At 31.1% G+C, this 21,370-nt stretch overlaps 1 protein-coding gene across 1 annotated transcript in view; it reads right to left on the reverse strand.

The window, feature by feature from the left end:
* Positions 1-6,212: 6,212 nt before the first annotated feature.
* Positions 6,213-21,370, reverse strand: part of LOC129227641 (F-box only protein 3-like) — a 59,407-nt gene continuing 44,249 nt past the window's right edge. Inside the window, exons 7-10 of the mRNA XM_054862232.1 lie at positions 20,178-20,262; positions 17,078-17,200; positions 14,557-14,786; positions 6,213-10,847 (exon numbers count right to left, since the gene is read on the reverse strand). Of these exons, the coding sequence (XP_054718207.1) occupies positions 10,732-10,847; positions 14,557-14,786; positions 17,078-17,200; positions 20,178-20,262 (554 nt within the window). The 3' untranslated portion in view covers positions 6,213-10,731. The remainder of the gene's footprint in view (positions 10,848-14,556; positions 14,787-17,077; positions 17,201-20,177; positions 20,263-21,370) is intronic.

The raw sequence follows: 21,370 nt of genomic DNA on the forward strand, positions 1-21,370 counted from the left end.
AACTAAATATGTACAGAAAAAAGAGGAAAACCCACGTCACTAACCTAAATGTAATACGCTCGAAAAGAAATTAGAAACTTTAAAATTATTTTTCCGTCGTTTGATCACACAAAAACCATTTTTGTTTCCTATTTTTTAAACACGTTACAAACTCCTGCACAGACAGTTGCTTATAAATGGCTGCTTGTGAGGTTAAAAAACATGTGTACCAACATCATAAAAATGAAAGACAGAGATGGAGATATGTGCATTGTAACAGTGTACCCTGAGTAACAATTATCCTCACCTTAACCTACTACTTCAGTCATTCTACTGCTCACATGAACTTTTCAGTTTTCCTTTGCTAGCCAACAAAAAAAAAAAAAAAAATCTTCCACCTAGGACAATTTTTTTGAAATTTCACTTATTTTTGCAACACATAGCAGTGACTAAAATAAATTATAAATATAGATTTTCTTCCCCTTTCCAATAGGGCTGCATGAGAGGCCTTAGCCTTTTGCAGACCTACCCGTAATATGGCGTTCGGTCTTTTATGTGCCACTATGGGCGCCCATATGCAAAATTGTAGGGGGGGGGGGCTCAGATATTTTCTCCATGGTTAAGCAGAATATTTTCCCCATGGAAACTGATTTCAGTACAGATTAGACTTAGAAAACTCTGACATTTTTAATAACTTATTCATCAATGGTAGGAAAAAAAATCGTTTTTTCCAATTTTTGCAAAAAAAAAAGTACTAAAAGCAAGGAAGTTCTAATTTCTATTGGAGGGAGGTGCTTGAGTCCCCTTTTTGCCACCTATATGGGCGTCTATGTGTGCCACCATTAAGCGCGCATGTCAATCGTCGAGTTTTTACGTCCAATTTCTCACCAGATACTGATCACTTAACCTCTCTCCCGATGCGATATTCAACTACAGTAGAATACCTACAAACCGCCGATTTATAAAACGCAATTCTCTATAAACCGCACAACTTGTCAGAAGTAACAATAAGTTGAAAATTTAAAAACAGTCATACTTCTGAAATGGAAACTGATAACCTTCTTTAGCAAAATAAATTTTGAAGCTGTTTCTCATCTTCCCACCTTATTTCAAAGTTTTTAAAAGCAGGTATAAAACACACACACACACACACACACACACACAGTAAAAAAATTCACAGTAAAAAAAAGTATCAGTTTGTCTTTGAAAATGCAGTTGCATATAAGTGCTGGAAATTGTTCTTTTATGAAGCCTATTTATTTATAAATTGAATTATTTGAATCTTAATGCCCAATTTAGCTATAATTTATTCTGATGTGCATATGTGAGACAGTGAGAAGCAAAGGGATGTAAGTGTCAAAATTAAAATTTTCGGGATAACCAGTACAAATGGTAGGAGAACCTAGGTGCTGCTATACAGCAGGATTTTGAGGAAAAAAATCAATGAAAGCCAACCTAAGATCTTAACTTCAAACGCGTTTTTCTCAAAATTTATGAATGACTAGCATTCCCGTACCCGGCATTGCTCGGGTAATGGAATTAGAAGAGGTTAACAGTGCTTGGTGCACCTAGTTTCGAAAATCCCCTATAATAATTACTTATTACCTATAACTTTTTCTAATTTGGGGAGGATCCCGGGGCCCCTGGGCTCCTTATATATATGCCCTTGTCCTTAACCGATCTTTAACTGTTACTAACGTTCCTTTTAAAGTACTGATTATCATTGCAAACACAGGCCATCTACATTTTATTGTTATACCTATGTTTAAGCAAGAACTTCTTTGTATTCAACATTTTTAGTTTTTTTTTCTGGTGCTAAAATTATTAAGCTGCTTGATGAACTGACTTTGGAGCAAGCTACATAACATTGGCCGTGTGAAAAAAAGTCTTCTCTTAAATCGATCCCTGCTACTTTTAATGTGTCCTTGTGACTTATTAATGGTTATTGCAAAGCAAACTTTAACAGGAAACTGCACTCTTCTAAATTCAAAAGGATAGTCCGCCTGTGATGATGTTCTTAAAAACTTTGTTTCTAGTTTTGAAAAAACGAAAGCAAAAGACAGAAACATTATGATTTGACTTGAGAAAAGCCTCGAAGAATCACGTGAGAAACAAAAACAATATCAAATTTATAGTTCGCTACGACCAAAAGTTGAGATGAAGTACTGAATAATGATTTGAATGGAGGAAAGCCTTCGAAAATAAGGGATTTGAATTTCAATGACAGGTTTTAATTTAGCAGAAATAATTTCTCCCGAACTAATTGATATTTCGAAAAATCCTTTCTTAGTGGTTACTTTCGTAATCATGCGGACATGTCTGCCAAATTTCAAGTCTGAAGCTTCAGCGGTTTCGACTGTGCGTTGATATACATATATATATATATATATGTATGTATGTATGTATGTATATGTATATATGTTATCTCAGGACATTGATTTTTATATATTAAGATAATTAAATTGAATTATTTGAATCTTAATACCCAATTTAGCTATAATTTATTCTGATGTACATATGTGAGACAGTGAGAAGCAAAGGGATGTAAGAGTCAAAATTAAAATTTTCGGGATAACCAGTACAAATGGTAGGAGAACCTGGTATATTATATACAACCCTAAGGTATTCACCCTATTTACACCCTAGTATTCCTGGTAGGTGCTGCTATACAGCAGGATTTCAAGGAAAAAAATCAATGAAAGCCAACCTAAGATCTTAACTTCAAACGCGTTTTTCTCAAAATTTATAAAGGTTCACTTACATCCTGTTGCTTTTCTCACTACCACATATAGTGATATATTCTGAATATTCTTTACTAATAATAAAGCTGAAAGTCTCTGTCTGGAGGAGGTCGGGAGGATGTCTGGATCTCTGTGACGCGCATAGCGTCTAGACCGTTCGGCCGATTTTCATGAAATTTGGCAAAGTTAGTTTGTAGCATGAGGGTGTGCATCTCGAAGCGATTTTTCGAAAATTCGATGTGATTCTTTTTCTATTCCAATTTTAAGAACAAAAATATAAGATGGACGAGTAAATTATGAAATTATCATACCGTGGAACGGTAACATGGGAACAAGTCAATTGGCGAGATTCGAAATTATCATAACGTGGAATCGTAACATGGGTACGAGCCAATTGGCGAGAAAATTCACCATACATTATTTGTAAATATACAGGAGAACCAAAAGACCTTTTAATTTTTCCATTACGGGCAAAGCCCTGTGGATACCACTAGTATTTAATAAATTTTAAATGATCCATATAATGTCAAAATTTTAGTAGTGAAAAACCTCTGATCCCAAGATGTGCGTTAAACAATCTTTCACTGTATTACTAAATAACAACATAGTACTTATTAAAAATAATAAAAATAAAACTTGTTTCTTGAACGCAATGCCCAATGAGGAAAGTACAGGGAAATGTTGGAGGAAATACTGTCACAAGCATCATTCCAATCACATCCACAATTACAATTAAAAAAAACTTGAAAAGAAGGGTATCATCTGAGTCTACCGATGTAATTTAGAAGGGTAAGGGTATTCTACTGTTAGAAGTAGCACAATATGTGCAAATTTTCATTTTTTTGAAATTTTGTCATCTATTGTACTTTAGCTTTATTGTACAAGCTTGATTATTTACAGGGTTGCCACAGAAGTTCAAGAAGGAAATTCCCTGACATTTCCAGGTTTTCCAGTCGATTTTAGAAAAAATTCCAGGATAATGTATGTCAACTTATGTTATTTAATATCAATACAATATAATTTTTACTGTAAATAAACCTAATTTGTTAACCAAAAAATGCTTTATAACATTATCGATAATTGTTATCAATATCTGGGTTAAGTTAAGACAAACTTGAAATTTAACGACAAATGCTTGAAAGACCAGATATTTCCAATTAATACTTTTATTTTTAAATCTCCGCAATTATATTCTGCAAAAGTTTGCTTCTCTTTCAATGCAATTTTTATTTACTCAAAACTTTTTCTTAGCATTTTTTTTTTACTCTTTTTCTTACTTTGCAACTTTTTCCTATTGCATAATGATTCTAGCATAACTAAGCATATTATAAGAAATCTCATTTGATTTGAGTCTTTCTCCCTCATTACAACATGAATAAATGCATTCCATCAGTCCATAATGCTACAAGACTTTTCTTTCAAATTTTTGACCAACATGCCCTTGTTGATACTACACTCTCAACAAGTGGTGTGACATATTTTAAAAAAACATTGATGGTTAAAAAAAAAGATGTTAAAAATTAAAACATCAATGTTTTAACAAAAACCACGATGGATGTTTCCAAAACGTCGGCAATGCCACTATTCTCGACCGTAACTTAAACATGGGAAAAAATTATCCGCATTGTGATAAAATCGTAACATCTTTCTTTGGCAAGCAATGATCTATAAAAATCATAGTTCATTCTGTTTCAAAAATAACAATATATGCTATGGTCTCTGCAATGATGATTCAATTTAAAATTCATATTCTTAATACAAAAGAACCCATAGAAAATTATTACACTATTCTTCTAAAATGGACTTTCATTTTTGTTTTCCAATATTTTTTAAAAATCCTTAGCTTTAAAAGCAAATGAAGAACTAAAAAAAAATAAATGCTCATTTTTTTACAATTCAGTATGTTTACAAAAAAAAAAATGTAATTGCTAATTAACTCAATAATACATGAAACACACCGCCAGCTCAGTCAATTCCAGTTGAGGACTGCAGTTTCGTGCTTATTAGCACTCATCAGCCTGGCATAGTAACTGAGCTGGAGGTGGAAAACCTCTTAAGGAAGCCAAGAGTGTCAAACTCAATAATAGTTAAAGTTTGCAAAAATAAATATATAAAGTCATTCTAATCCAGAATTAAAACAATTTCCAACCATTGAAACGATGGAAAAACTTGAAGGATGCATATGGACTGAAATCTCAAACACACTAAGCAATTTTCGGCAAAGTCACTTTCAATGTTGGCATGTTTCCAAAAAAACAAGTTTTAACCTATAAAAGCTAAAATTTTAAGGTTTTAAATTTTATGATCATTTATATCATGAAAAAGAAAGGAAAAAAAAGTAGAATGAAGGCTACTAAAATGCTAGTACGACCACACGTACTTTGCGAAAAATACTAGTAATGCATGGCTTGATTTTTTTTCCAAAAGAAGCAAAATAAAATGTAATGATATAAATCAGAGCTTCTTAATTTATGTATGGATTTTTTTAAAAAAATATTTATTTATTTATTTACTTATTACATTTAGTACTTAAAAATGAACTTGAATTTTCTTCCTCTCAACTATCAGGAAAATTCGCTTATCTGGAATGCAACATTTAACGCACTTCCACATTTTTTACACAACAGTTTCACCCATCAGAAGCAAAAATTGAGAGAGATTCCCTGACATTTCCAGAAATTTCAATAATTTGTGACTTTCCCTGACAATTCCCTGACCATTTTAGGTGTTTCATTTTCCCTGACAATTCCAGGTTTTCCATATTTTCCAGGTGCGTGGCAACCCTGAATTTAGTTAACGCTGAAAATAAAGGAAGAAAATAACGTCAAGTTCCAAGATTTCCCTATTGTTGGTATTGAATCTATAGAAAACATTTCTTCAACCATCTCAAAAACTCATTTCTGCAGATACTGCCGCTTACCTTCCTACAGCAATATTCTCTCTCCCTCTACCTCTATTAAAAGTTTTTAAAAAAAATATTTAAAAAAACAGTAAAAGTTGGTAAGCGTTTCAAATCCTTTGAATCGCCACTTTCACGAACTTGGTCAATACACAAGTGTCAAATCTTGACTTTTATGGCAAGACCTTCAACAAAGATTTGAAATTCCTTTTATTGAAGCGGAGCAGTACGCATTTAATACAGCAAAAGTTAAAAATAGAAATCAATGAGTTTATAAATTGTAAAATCTTAACTCAAAGAGTTTCCACAGTACTTACAAATGAAAGACCCTCTCAGGGAATTTTTAACAAGTTTTTAAAGAGCAAAAGAAACCTGTTTAAACAATCTGATTCACTGCTTTAAAACAAACTTTTTTTTTATTTTAATGAAATCCGATTTCTAGCTGAAAAAGAGTCAGTCCAAGATTAGCTTTTCCAAAATCATAATTAGCTATCCAGTAAAAGATTTTACTGAATTCTGTTCAGATGATTCAATTCAAAACTGTTTTTGTCACACAAAATCATAAGAAAAAGAAGCAGTAACAAGAGTTGATCAAAACATCGACAATATTTTTATTTACAAATTTTAATACACAGCTAATGAGTTAAAATATCATACACCGGTGGAAGTTTTTAATTACATACATTTCAACACATGTGGCTAAATGTTTAATTACTAAACATTTCAAGTACAAAACATTTTTATGCCAAAATCATTTTATAATTTTTTTTTTAAATCACAAATAACTATTTGTTGTTTTGCATAATGAAATTAACATAAACATGGCCCAGAAATGTGGTCTTTTGAAAAGATTTGCAAAATAGAAACATTTGGAAGCAAATTCTCACCTCCCTTCTTGGAAGCAAACACAAACAGTAGATTTTATCTCAAAAACCAAAGTAAACAGTAACTTTTATTTTGAAAAACAGGACATGGAATCGATTTTAAGGATGATCCCCCTTCCCCCTCTATGTCACAAAATGATAGTGCAACTCCTCAAATACTATAAAAGAGTCTATAGAAAGAAATTTCAATGGAAGTCTATGCCATGAGCCATGACCCAACCTCCTTCCCTATGAGCACCTCTGAAATTTTACATTAAAAAAATGGGAGAATAAACAATCAGTTTCACATAAAAAAAGAAACTTTAGAATGAACTTTTACAATTTTTTTTTCAATAGAAAGTTTTATCTTTACCTTTAAAGGACATTCAAATTAAAAGATGATAAATAAAACCAAAAAGCTGATCGCCGGCTGCCTTGTCTAGTAATCAGAGAAGTCGGACTGCGATGGGGAGGTACCGGGTTTGAAACGCGACTTGGGCGTGTCCTTTCTCTCTCCTGTTCTTGTGTGAATGTGTTACGCGCTGTGAATGGTAGCCTACCCCATAAATGGGTCCTTATGGCTCGTGTGTACTGTGGAAATCGGACTTGAGACCAAATTACAGTGCAGTTGAAAAAGTGAAGCAGCACAGCCCAAATTGCCAGCCTAGCTGGCACAAGACAACAACATAAAGCTGATCAATCAGAAATAAGTGAGTTATAGAAAAAGGAGCCCATAAAGTACTTTATTGGCTGTTACTTAAAATTAATTTCATACTTACAAACAAAATGAATGTAGTGTTACATAACATGTTAAAAAAAGATAAGACTTGCAAAATAACAATTAGAAAATAAAAACTTTCCAAATATTAAAAAGAATACTCGACAGAACATTCAATAAATGCCATCTTAGGAAACACGAATACACACAATTTGGTCATGACATGAGTCTAGTAAAGTTTCAGCCAAAAAAAAAAAAAAGGCATAGAAAAAAAATTTAACTCAATAAAGCATTTCTTGATATTGATATGGCATCAAATTTGCATGTAAATACACTTAAAATTGAATTGAATTTCAGACTATTGATGCATCCTATAAATACCATATTGGCTCATTATGGCAAAAAAATACTTTTGCTACCCATTATTGTTGTATATGATACAGCAGCAAGTTGTGCAATAGTCACCACTTCTTGTTTTTGACTTTTTCACACATAACAACAGTGCACTCACTCTCTTTATTGTATCTTCTTTTACGACATATTTTTGAATCTTAAGGTCAATTTTGTATTCCCCATCAATTTTAATCAATAAGCAATATTAAAAACAACTTTTAATGCGCATCAGCCATCGAATAATGCGGACAAATTTTTCCAGAGGTGTCCAGAAACGACTGAAAAAAACTGTTTTTGTTTTTCAATAAGCAGTTTTACAGCAACATTTTTTGACTACTCAAAAAGGCTTACATTCTGAATATGTGATGTCACTTACAGAAGAAAAGAAAAATTGGAATCTAATCCGTTCTGATGCAAATGTTTTGAAGGCAATGGAATGAGCTTAACAGGCATGGTCAGAAGTGTTTTCTAGAACAGCATCTCTCAAACTGGGGGCGTAACCCCTAGAAGAATTTCTAGGAAGGGGTGCATGTAAAAACAAATTTAATTATATAGTAAAATTAAGATAATTTACTCAAATTTGTGGTTACATAAAAATGTTTTTGATATTATTGCCCCCCTTTTTTAGGGTTTATATTGTAGTTTTCATTCACATTTCTCAACAGTTCTTATGAGCTTCTGTTTCAACTTCCAACTATACTACTTGTATAGACCGTATATAGTGGGAGGTTTGGGCGTGACCTTACATGAGTGTTTAAAGGAGGGCGCAGAGCCAGAAAGTATAAGAAACCCTGCTCTAGAACCATTTCCAATAGTTTCCATCACTGCAGGTTTGAGAAAAGTTAATTAATGGATTGCAGCGAAGAAATCAATAATTTGGTTAATCTTAAGAGCACATTAGAAGAAGAAGCTTACATCTGGGCTTGATATCCCGATGATTATATCCAAAAAATAATGATGATTAAATCATTTTAGAGAAATGATCAAACAAGGAAATCATACTTCTGCTATCCAAGATCAAGAAATTGCGAGTGAGGGTGAAGAAAAGGAAGAAAGCATTCTGCTAGCAAGCAGTTCAAACAATGCTATCAACTAAGCAGTAAGTTACCGCCCTTAAGCCATAGCTAAAACAAAACTACATGCAATGTACTGACAGCCCAGTTATCACATCCAGAGACTGCAGTTTCATCCTTGTTGTGGACTCATCAGCATGGAGTAGTGAATAACCGAGCTGGAAGCAGATATCTCATTGAAGCTGAGAGTGCCAACAAAAAGTAAATAAATAAGTAAATTTATCTCACCAACGAGAGTTCACAGCCATGGTGTGGTTCAACTTGTAAATTGAAGGCAAAGCTCTGCCAGTATTACCAATCAAAGTCTGGTATAACAAAGCACATTTTGGAGTGCATTGCAAAATTGGAAAAATATCAAAAAGAAAACTGATGTATTATTTTCAATTAACTGAGAGACTAGGTCAATTTTAGCTACTATGTTTTGATCAATGGTGTTGCAATAATATTGCCTTTATTTTACTTTCTTAAATTTTACAAACTGTAAAAAATAAAGAACTAAATAAATTTTTTAACATAAAATTGCAATTTTTAAAATTTATTTCTGAACTTTTAATACGGTTCAAAAACCAAAAGATTGTGGCTTAGGGTTAGTGAAATACTGTTACACAGTTTGCAGAGTTACGTTGAATGTGGACAATGGTTAGCGCAGGCAAAAGAAAAAAAAATAGAAGCCCTTGAAGCATTGACAGGAGTTCAACACTATAGCTTTTATCAGGTACTAAAACTTTCAAAGTCAGCAATGTTTGGTTAATGCCATTTTGTTATCACATGGGATATTATTTAAAGAAACATTTTTGTACAAAGATATAGGTTCCAATAAGCAAAAGCAATTAATAGAAAGTGGAAGATTAGTGTATTTGAAATTTGTAGCTCTATTTAAACAAAAATAATAACAATAATAAAACTATAAAAGAATCTTGAATCGGTTCCATAAACTTTGCAATAAAAATAAAAGTCCTCTAGGTCATAAAACTCTTACACACATTATAGATAATAACAAAAATGTACTATAAATAAATACGGATACAACACAAAACTCACATTTTGTATGAAAGCTCATTTACAATGCTATAATGGACAACAATGAAATAAAAGTATGTCTGAAAAATCAAAAGAAGTCACATGTAAAAGTTATATTGAGATTATAAGTAAAAAATAGCAAAAAGAAAAAAAAATGATTGCAATTCAAATAATAAACTAGTGAAATCTTTTCTCCACAGTTACATTTAAGTATCGCATTAGTTTATGAAAAGATTTTTGCACTGATTGAAGAATTAGACATGTAAATGGATAAACCTCATTAAATATTGTTTTAAAATATTTAAACTAGATTCTATTAAAATCTCCTATGGCATCTGCTGATAGTAAAGTTGGGTCCAGTAGATGATTGATGAAATTAAATGCTTTTTTGCAGAATAATAACTAACACATAAACAGTACAGAGAAACCTCTTTCTAATTAGCATTGTTTTACAAGCAGCTTATGGACTACATTCCTTTTTCAAGATTTACAAGTTTTACAATGGAACAGAAGCAGTAATTCATTTTGTCCATCAGAAATATTACTTTCTAGCAATTTCTTAGAAAAACAACAAAATCTACATCAATTTGAAATTTTTATCCTCTGTTAAGATAGAGCAAAATCTTTAATTTTCAAACTCATGCACAAAATAAGCTTAATCATTTAGGAAAACAAAATGATTTTCTTTTTTTTAATTTAAAAAGAGGCTTACAAGATGTTTTTCTCGATCCAGTTATTTTAATAATACTCATAAAATGTCCGTTTGCGGATACACTGCATCCTTCAGGACAAGAGCAATTGAGGGTCTCATATCCACTTTGAGTAAGGACATATTATTGAGCTTCATTTTTGAAATATAAAGTTAAAGCTCATGAGTTTGACAAATCTTTTTGCATCTTTCAGACAAACTTAACTCCAAATCATTATACAACTTTGAATGTCAGGTATCTTGAATGAAATTCATTTTCAAAAAATCCAGTCCCTGATGAAGAATTTGTACAGTCATTGCGACATAATATACAAGCAAGATAAACGGATCTAAAGACTATCCCTCGGACTGAGAGGCTTTCTTCCTTTCCTTTGTAGCTTCACGTTCCTCACCCGGGATGTAGGGAAGACATTTCATATGGAAAACAGGACAGACCAGCTCACTATATTCTCCTATGAAATCAGAAAAGAACCAGTGAATAACTTATAAAACAGACTTTGAGCTTATTTTGTTGTAAAATGATGTGAGATGCTGAAAAAACTTCCTCTTAGAAAACTTCTATTTGAAAATATTACAAAATGAAAATATGATGATGTTTGAAAGAATCTAAACTTAAAACTATCTGTACTTTTCCATAAAAGATATGTCACAGTGCATTCTGAATCTTGGCAATTATTTTTCACTTTATTTGTTGCCTCCTTGTTTGGTCAAAACTTGTTAGAAACTGCTTGTTTGGCAACACCATACATTATTTTGGTTTTTCAAAGAATTTTCAGCAAAACAAGCCTTGACACAAGATTAAAAGTTCCCTTAAAGTGAAAAATAATTGGCTAAATAAAATAAATGTGAAAATTTTCATTTAAATAATGTCAAATCAACTTTAAATGATCCATTAACAATTAAAATATTTCATTGTTTTGCAGGTATTTGTGTGAATATTATTACATAATGTTTCGAGTCATAAATATCTTGAAATATTATGACTTAAATATTTATTGAGTCATAAATGTTTCGAAATTCACAACTGAAAAATTAACAAATAGAGTCATAAATAAACATTAAAAGTTCCATGAAAATATAAGACTAGAAAAAGAGGAGTAAAGATGGCGATTTTTCAATTTTCGTCAAGGTAGAAAGTAAACAAGTTGCCAAGTCAAGAGATGCACCTATAACGGAAATGTACCAAAATAGCTAACAAAAATTTCTAACTACTGTGTCAAAATACTCTCTATCAAAGATTCAATCATTTTACAGAATTTAATAGTTAGCTTCAGAAGACGGGATTCATCATTGATAGTTATTTATTATTGCCAAAGATACTCATGTAAATTGTAGAAATGAAAATATAAAATAAAACAAATCTTGAGTTTTCTTTTAGAATGGAAAAAAACTGAATACAATGCAAACAGCTTAGATAAAATGAAGAATCTCATGATTTAGAATTATTTTTTGACAACACAATCAGAGCTAATAGTTCTTGACTTTTAGATCATGGCAAAATATTTTTCTAAAGTTAAATTTTTAATTAAAAGTAATGTATTCAACTTAACATTTCTTATAAAATGTAATTAGTCTTTTTAATTGAGCCCCAAATAAACAAACGTGTACATCAGAAATGTCACTAACAGTAGATAATATCACTGAAATATTCATGCCAATGACAAATACTCCTATTATAAGAAAAAAAGTCATGTAGATTTTGCCGATTTTTTGAAAATATAACATTTTGAAAAGAAGGAAAGTGAAATGCAGTAAACAACTCTGTGATCCGAAATGTCCAATTTTCAGTCTTGCAAGAATGAAAAAGTCACATTTTCGTCATTGCGGTTTTTGTTTAGGGTTATTTTATGATAACCATTTTTGATAATTGTTACTTTTATTTTGTATTAATATCAACAATATATTGCTTCTTTAGAATTATTATAGCCTATCACGCTTCTTTTTATAAAACAAATGCTAATTCCTGTTCATTCAGTTGAAAGGAAAATTTGTGAATTTGGACCTCTACTTTTGTGTCTCCAAGAATAATTAGGTCTTCAATTAAAGGTCAAGCAATACAAATTATAGTAGAATGTTTCAGTATTCATTTAAGGGGTTACAGTACCTTTCAAAAAAAATTTTTTTATTTAAGTAAATTTTATATTTCTTTGAAACCATAACATGCATACTTATTTCTTAATCAATAATTTATTTCAAAATTTAAAAATATTGCTTACTTTTTTTTTAAATTTAAAAAATTGAAAAAAATTTCAATTTTTTGAAATTCTCAAGGCTTTTTTATTTTTGCATTAATTAAAAATTTTTTTGTTTTGCTAAACGATCACTATAATCATCTCTAAAAATCTGTGCATCCATTTGCTTATGAGTTTATTAGAAAATTTTCTGTGATTAATTATGTAAAAAATCAAAGTTTTTTTTTTTTTTTTAAATTAGTTTTTACAGGTTTAACATGCTTTAAACATTTGAGTAATTTATAAAATGCTTATCCATGCCACAGTTTTGTCAAATATGTTATCCCAATTGCAAAAAGTATTACTTTAAAACTATCTTTAATTGAAAAAAATCCTTAGGGATTCTAATGACATGAAAACACAAAAATACCATCATCGAAAAAAAGCAGTTTAAAGTTTTTCTTTTGCAAAAGAATACATAGCGAGCATGGTCTAAAACCACTCATAACTTTTTAAAAATTTGAACTAAAGCAATGAAACTTTTTCTCTGTGTTCAGAATAGGTTTTACTTTTGAAATAAGCAATAAAAAAATTTTTGATCGTCTCATCATTTTTGAGGTACTGTAACCCCTTAATAAAGTTGAAAAAGTCCAGGTTTTCTTTCTATCTTTTTGAGAAATCATTATTGCTTACCGCTTTTACTTTGCCTAGTACCTGACATTTAATCTATTATCTGACTTATTGAGTCACATGATCCATTGTTGCTCGAAAAAGCTTAATTAAGCATGTATTAATCAGTTACTTGAATCCAAATATACCAATTAATGTACTATAACAATTAGCGAAATTTTTCTACCCTAAGTAACATGTGGTTTTATACTTGGATTGACTGGAATATTTTGTTCATGAATATTACGCACCCTTATAAGTAGGAAACATGATGCATTTTTTTTTCTTCATTTTCAGACTAAGTTCCACTGTGGACTGTTTTGTAAATATTTCCTGTTTGTTAGAACAAACATATGCTAAATGCTGTGCTTGCAGAGGCTGAACATACTTTTTCTTTTCCAAGCAAGAAAATTTTGAAAACTTTGCGTTTTGTTGCGACCAAGTTATGTACAACAAGACATTATGTGTTTTGCATCAATTTTTCAAGAAGAGCCTTCAATTTGCTGCAAGAGACAGTTTTCTAGTCCAATGTTCAATGATAACTCTCTCAATTTAAAAAACCACACCAAAAAGAATGTGGACTTTTCTTCACATGTAGTTCTAAATTTGAAGTTATTTTCCTAATTTCCATTCTAGTGTTACTTGATAAAAGCTTATATTTTATCATTATTGCTTGATCAAGATTTGTTTGATTAAAAAATACATACATATTTTGTGGATCTAAACTTGTTTTTACAGAATGTTTTTCATTGATATCAAATGAACCCCCCCCCCCCTCAGGGCTGTATACAAAGGGGGGTTCTTAGGGTTCAACCCCCTCCCAAAAGTTTAGTTTGACATTTAAATGTTCATTTATAATTAAAAATTTCCAAAAAATATTGTTCCAAACCTCAAATGTCTTTCATATGTATATTAATTGCATAAAACGCTTTCATAATAGTTAACTCAACGACTTGAACATTAGCACTAATGGCACAAAACTCTGCATGAAAGTTTTCAAACCCTCTTCGAAATTATTTTATGGTAACGGCCCTGTCCTCCCCCCAACCCTAAAGCCAATTTAAAAAAATATATTCTATTAGCATATAATTGCTTGATTGAATTTTCTCCATGTTTTAAAATATACAATTTTTAAGTCATTATTATTGACGCAACAACTGATATGAAACAAATTGTGTCCTTTGAAACTGCTCCAGAAGACTAAAGAAACTTTATACCTTCAAAATAATGAGTCAGCCGCCAAGAAAAAAAAAAACTTCGAAAATACTTGATTAAAGAAAAAAACAAGGCTACTGACGATTCTGCATGCATTGCATCATACCTGATGTGAGGTTCCTCATTCTAAAATGACCTCTCATGTTCCCATAAGTGGTGCTGAAACTAGTACTGCTAACCCAAGAGAAACTGGCCCCAGGGTACATCACCGGGTACTCCCCGACAACTCCAGGACCATCCACTTGCTCTTCACTGCCATTGTCATCGGTTATTGTCCAATGCCGAGTTTCTAGCTGACAGCTTTCAGAAGAAGGGGTTTCTGGCGACATAGTCATGCTGTAAAAATCATTCCCAAAAAATCAAGCACACATTCTTAAATGTACAAGAAGTATTAATGTAGCACTGTTGTAACAAAAACAAAATATGATGATCTCAGAGTTAAAAGAAACTAACTATGCATCTATAATGTAACAATGTGTATTGTAAGGTTTTAATAATTTCAAAAGAAAGGATTATAGCAGAGGACAATGAGTACTTTTAGTTAGAGTAAAGAAACTTTTGAAATTTTTTAATGATGTACAAAAAAACCTTCTTATTCTACACTAACAATTAAAAATGTCAATTAGTTGCTGAATTACTTCTAAAATACCGGAAAAAGGGATAAACGTGGGGCTAAAGGCATTCTGCATTTTTTATCAAAATTGAGTTCATCACCAGATGGTCCTTTGTCGCATAGTTTACATAAATAGTAAGTTCTATAGTCATTCGTCAATGGGAAATATTTTTTTAAAAATTCTGTAAAAGTTGCATTTGAATCAAATACATGGAAGAGCAAAACTTTAAACAGCTATTTCTCATTTTGTACTCGGCTGCAGATCTCACTTTTGCGCTTTGCATGGCAGTATTGTTGTCTACATAAAAATATATTTGAATAGTTGGTTAGTGTCATTTTTATTTTCAAAATATTTTTGGTCTTCCAGCTTTTAAACTTCTGGGATCCAGATCTAGACTACTGTTGGTTAGTTGCCAACCGCTGAATTAGAGCATAAACCAAAATACCTGCCTTCCCCAAAGCAAAATATTTCACAATGTTCTGCAACGTAAAATCATTTGACCAAAACTGTTCTGCAAGTACTTCAAGCATTTTATCTACACAAGCAACCAATGTGACTTTTTTCACAAATCAGGAGCCCTAATTCAAAATCGTTTCATACAGGAGTTTTTTTGTTTTTTTTTTTCTGTTTTTTTAAAACTTTCCTGTTGCTATGCATCTCTGTAGAACCTAAACATATTGAGATTTTCCAAAAATATTTATATATGCTTTCTAAAATGCATAGAAAGAGCAAAGATATAAAATTTTATAAAAATCCGAACCTAGGTGTCAAACTACGTTTTTTTTTTTGGTCAATTTTACATGGCGTGAAGGAGTAATTAAAATAATGTTAATTAATAAATAAATTGCTAAAATAATTAATAAAATGAGTTGAGTTAGGTTAGCATATAGTTAGAACACTTCAAAACTTCCTAAATAATTGAAATATTTTCAGGATGCAAAAGAATTGAAATCTCAAACAAGACACACAATTTTGTCGATGGGCGTGTTTCAATGTTGCCATATTTCCAAAACTTATGTTTATGGAGGACATTGGAGTGGATGAAGGTCGATTGGGAAAAAATAAGTAAAAGGGGAACCAAAAACGCTACAAAAATCAGAATAGTAGTTTTAGATTTAAAATATGAAATTTTTGCAGAAACTGCCGATTTTCTACAAATATCTTTCAACTCAAGACAGAATTTGTCACAAATTCTGCAGATTTCTTTAAGTTCAAAGTAAATCTGAAGTTCCTGCAGATGACTTATGAAATTCAACATTTTTCGCGAGCCTTCCGCCAAATTATCGTAATTTCCGAGAATTTTAGATTTTCTTCTAATTTAAAGAAATGTGCAGAATTTGTGCAAAATTCTACCATGAGTTAAATAATATTTGCAGAAAATCTGCAGATTCTGCAGAAATTTCACAGACATCTGTAGAATTTCTGCTGAAAATTTGTCTGAGTTTTTCTCTCACATTTGAACAGAATTGTTCTGCAGCTCAGGCATCTGTTCTGCGACGTACGTCGCAAATTTAGTAGTATTCTGCTTTGAGAACTGCCTTCAAGCCAAAACTCAAGAATTTTTTTCTCCTGGATCACATTTGTAATTGTGTGTTTTTCAGACAGGAACCATTTTCTACATAAATGACAAATTGACACACCCACTCAGATACTTCTTCGCTTCTTCAACCAGACATACACATCTTTTTACTACTGTAACTACAATTCCATTCTACTACTACTGCATACAAGGCCCTCATATGGGCTGTAGATATCCATGGAAAAATAATGAAAAAAAAACGTTGGAAGGGAAAAGCAAACATTCATACCGTTTATCTATTAGCACCAACATGGATTAAGGTGCGTACACAAACTCTCAAGCATGATGTATGCAAATGATGTAATTCCCTTTCACGCATATCACATCTTAATTTTTTAAAAACAAATTCTAAAGTTAAATCTAAACTTTAAAAATAAGCACAAAAAATTGTAAATTTGATAGCAATTAACAATAAAAGATTCACTTTTACTTACGTTATTCGGTAAGTGTGATAAAATTTTGGAGGGTTAATTTTGCTTATTTCAGGAAGAAAACAGGTTGCAACAGAAACAGTAATATTATCGGTCACAGCCTCAGCTTCCGAATCATGTAAAAATCTAAAATGTACAACAATTTTATAGTACAAGCAACGATAAAATTAAAAAATTTAAAAACCCTCCGATTGAATTGAGACAAGAGGGAAAATTGAAAATCCTTTTAAAAGCCTTATACTATTAAAAATCAATTACGAGTATTTTATTTTCTATTAAATAAAAACTAGCAACAGATAAAAATTTTAAATCATTGCGTTTAATTTCCTCGTCGGCCAAAAATGAATTCAGTTATCAATGGTGTGAATAAAAGCTTAGCCGTTACAAAAATCTGCTTAAAAAATACGTTATAATTTGAATTCTATGTAACATGGAAGTTCCAAACACATTCTATCAGACGCAGAAAATTCTTTATTTTGGTATTAAATTTTAAAGTTTTTAACTATGTTTTCACTGCAAAAATTGCAAAAAACCTTTTAAAGGTTTTTAATTAATATCTTGGTTAATTAATGTCATCCAAAATGCAAAGTCTAGCTAAGAACACTCTCAATCAACTCTCCTTTCGAACACTTTTTTTTCTTTTCAAAATCGGTTCATCTGTTTAGGCACTAGAGTGCCACAGACAGACACATAGATACACAGACACGTCAAACTGTAATGTAAAATACATATCAGATTATACACAAATTGAACTACATATTCTTATACAAATGCTTATTATGCTGTGACTAGTAGCAAGACATTTTTTGTGACACAGATTAAAAATACAAAAGTAGCCTGCAAGATATACCAACATTAGACTAATTTCAAAATCTAAATCAGCACTGAAAAATGCTTAAAAATACAATGCTAATACAAGCACAAGCTACGTGCCGATTAGATCCCAGAAAATGTGGTACAAATCTTTATTAGTTGAACTTCAATTTCTAATTTCTTTATAATTATAGGTTTTTTACTCCAACTAAGAAATTGTTTACAGACTTTCTCGTGAATCTACGATGTATGTCACACTATTGGGCTGTTTCTGTTACCTGGATGCAGTTAAAGTTTTAATTGCCTTTGCTGCTTTCAAATTAAATGTTATTAAGCAGTCGAATTTCGTTATAGCGAATCCGAGATGTAACTATTTGCTGGTTGTAGCGAACCTTTTAAATGATCCTAACTGAAGCTCTATGTTGCTAACATATTTTAAAAACAGTGGCGGCAATCCTCCCCCCCCCCCCCCAACTTTTCATGATTAATTATTTCACTTTTTTTCCAAGTCAGGAACCAAAACTAGAAATTATTTTTAAAAAAGCAGAAATGTCAAAATTTTCAGAACATAATTATTTGTTCTACTTTGTATATCTGTTTACAAAACATCTAGCGCGTTAATCTAGCGCAAGCGATAGCTTTTAGTTTATGTATTGATGATTTAGATATCAGCAAATCAATTGTTTTACTTAAACAAGCCATACTTGTTTGATAAAATTTTTACCAAGTGTTTGTAACACTTCAAAATATTTAGGGGATAAATAATGTAAGTCTTTCGTGTCTAAGTGTTTTTTCGGGTCAAGTTATTGCATACAAAATACATTTAAATCTTAAGAAAAATGTGAGCTAATTGTTAAGACTTGCATCAATTTCTACTTATCTGCTTCAATATTCTCAAAACCAGCCCTAACTAAATTTTGTACTTTTTTTCTTTTCATTTTTTATTGCAGCTTAAAGTCCCACGGCTTTTGGTTGTCTTTTTTTTCTGCCTCCATTCCCCCCACTTATAAGCCTTAATTGCTGCCTCTGTTTTCAAATACTTGTAATGTTCACCAAATGCTGGGAATTGGCTGTAACGATCCAAAAGTTTTAAAACTTTCTAGCTTTTCATAGCATAGTTCACACCTACGTTCTTGAGCTATTTTTCCATAGGTAAACACCATATTCTGTAATAGTTACTCCTTTTACACAAGAATAGTCCTATCCAAACCACATTCCACCCCCTTATGCCTCTGATTTTGTTCTGAGTTTCACACTGACAGACTAAATAAGGCAAGAAAAAAGCTTTTTCTGTAGGGGATTTAGTTGAATTCATCCTGAAATTGGAAAGCAGTTTAATTCTCGATTTGTCTGGGTTTTGCAATAAATATGTAGTAGATTTGTGCACAATAGTTCACAGAAAAATCAACGTAATGTACATAAAATCAAAAAGCTTGTAACCAAAAATAACATTGTTCTTCCCATACTATGGGTAGGTTTTAAAAAAATAAATAAATAAATAATTTTTTATAGTTTATTACTGAGTACAATTGCTGATACTAATATTTTACTTACTAATAATATTCCTTACTAGTTTAAATAAATTTACTAAAGCTGAAAAAGAAAAAAAATATGCTAAATTTTACTCATCTGCGGAGCAAAAAAATAGCTATATCTCAGGAATATAATTTTTTCAAGAAAAAAACATTACAGTTTAGGAGTACAGAATATTGATACATATTGCCTACCAAATTTCATCTAAATCAAAAATGGTACGGCATGGTCCCGAATTAAATTTAATGAGTTTACCTGGTGTGATAAATAACAGCACAACATAAGAATAAAAATAAAAATTAAATAAATAATTTACATACACACAACTTAAACAAGGGATCAATTTATATCAATTACATGGAACCAGCAAAGTTTTGGAGAGTAGGGGTTGGGGGGAAATGAGAATAATTTATGGGAGGAAATAAGGTTATGAACATAGAACATGATTTCCCCAGATTTGTACACCCACAATGTGATTTACGCTGAGTCTTCAAATATCCCTTGTACCCAGCACCTCGTCTGGACCAAGTCTGCTCAGTTATAACCCTTGAACATAAATGAATTTAGTTTCATGAGATTGTTACACAGTTGATTAACACTGAAAACATGACACAAAAGGCTGATAAGGAATACTTAAAATGAACTATACGTATGGGTACCATATAGAATGACAGTGTGCACCTAGCTGCACCAGCTGGAGCTTTTAAACATATCTTTTTACAGTACTTTATTGAGAAGAGAAAAAATATCAACACACCGAAAAGGTTGATCCTGTATTATGACATAATCATCATTTGCCAGATGGTCAGCATGGGCAGACAACCACTCCAAAAATGAGGTTCCTGAAATTAAGCGGTAAAAATTTAAATAGGGTGAGAAACGAATTTTAAGCAATGGTTTTAGAGTAATATGAAAACCTCTCATTTAAAATATGTAACAATAGATATAGTAAAATAAAATAATATTTTTAAAGTACAAATAGGGTGGTTTAAGAAGAATGGTGGGGTAAATTTTTTTTACATATGTTCTATGTGCCCAACTCTAGATGCCTGAACAATACCATACCTGTACGCTTGCCAGATGGGTTGTAGCAAAACTTAGTGACTGTACCGAAATCTCAACTACCGAAATGTATTTTTTGAATTTATAGTGAAATTATAATATTGTTCAGAAACTTTTGAAAATGTAGTGAGAGTTATCCATTATGATAATTCCCTCAACCTTTCTACATATTTTCAATAAACATATTTTCTTGTGTGTAAGTCAATTAAAATAATCAGTTGAAAACATTGGTTAATTGATCATTTTAATTTTCAGCACAAAGGTATTTAAGTCAATCAGTTAAATTTTCAAAACCATAGAAATTCTTGACTGAACTTCAACTTTTTTAAGTTGAAAAATGGGGATGTGAATTTCCGATGAATTTTGACATGAAAATAAAGTTTGTGTGATTATTGTTCAATTAGATATACAAGGAAAAGTGTAGTGTGACTGGTTGAGGCAATCAAAAAGAAAATATTTTGCCTTGATAGAATGTCTGAGGCCAAAGTAAGATTAAAAAAAAAAAAAAAAAAAAACACCTTTACAGCATTTTTAAATTGATATTTATGAAAAAATTCCATGTTCATTAATCATTGTTTTTTTCAAACATTATTTCAGGTAATTAAAGCTTGATAATTAAAAAAAAAAGATAGGCAAATGTTAAAAAATTTGCTTAGTTCCTTTTGAAGTAAGCTTTTTGTATATAGCCTTATAAATTTAGCATCAGATTGTTTCAAACTATTCTTATAAAATGTAGAGGTAGCATAGTAAAAGTACCTCTTGGTTTTTAAGGAAGTTTGCCAGGCCATGTTTATTTTCAACTTGTCTTTTTTTAATAAGAGTTAAAACCAATTTCAATATGCATTAGAGAGACAGCATTAATAAACAAATATGCAGAAGTCAAAACAA

Source organism: Uloborus diversus, chromosome 8 (genome assembly GCF_026930045.1).
Source record: "Uloborus diversus isolate 005 chromosome 8, Udiv.v.3.1, whole genome shotgun sequence".
NCBI lineage: Eukaryota > Metazoa > Arthropoda > Arachnida > Araneae > Uloboridae > Uloborus > Uloborus diversus.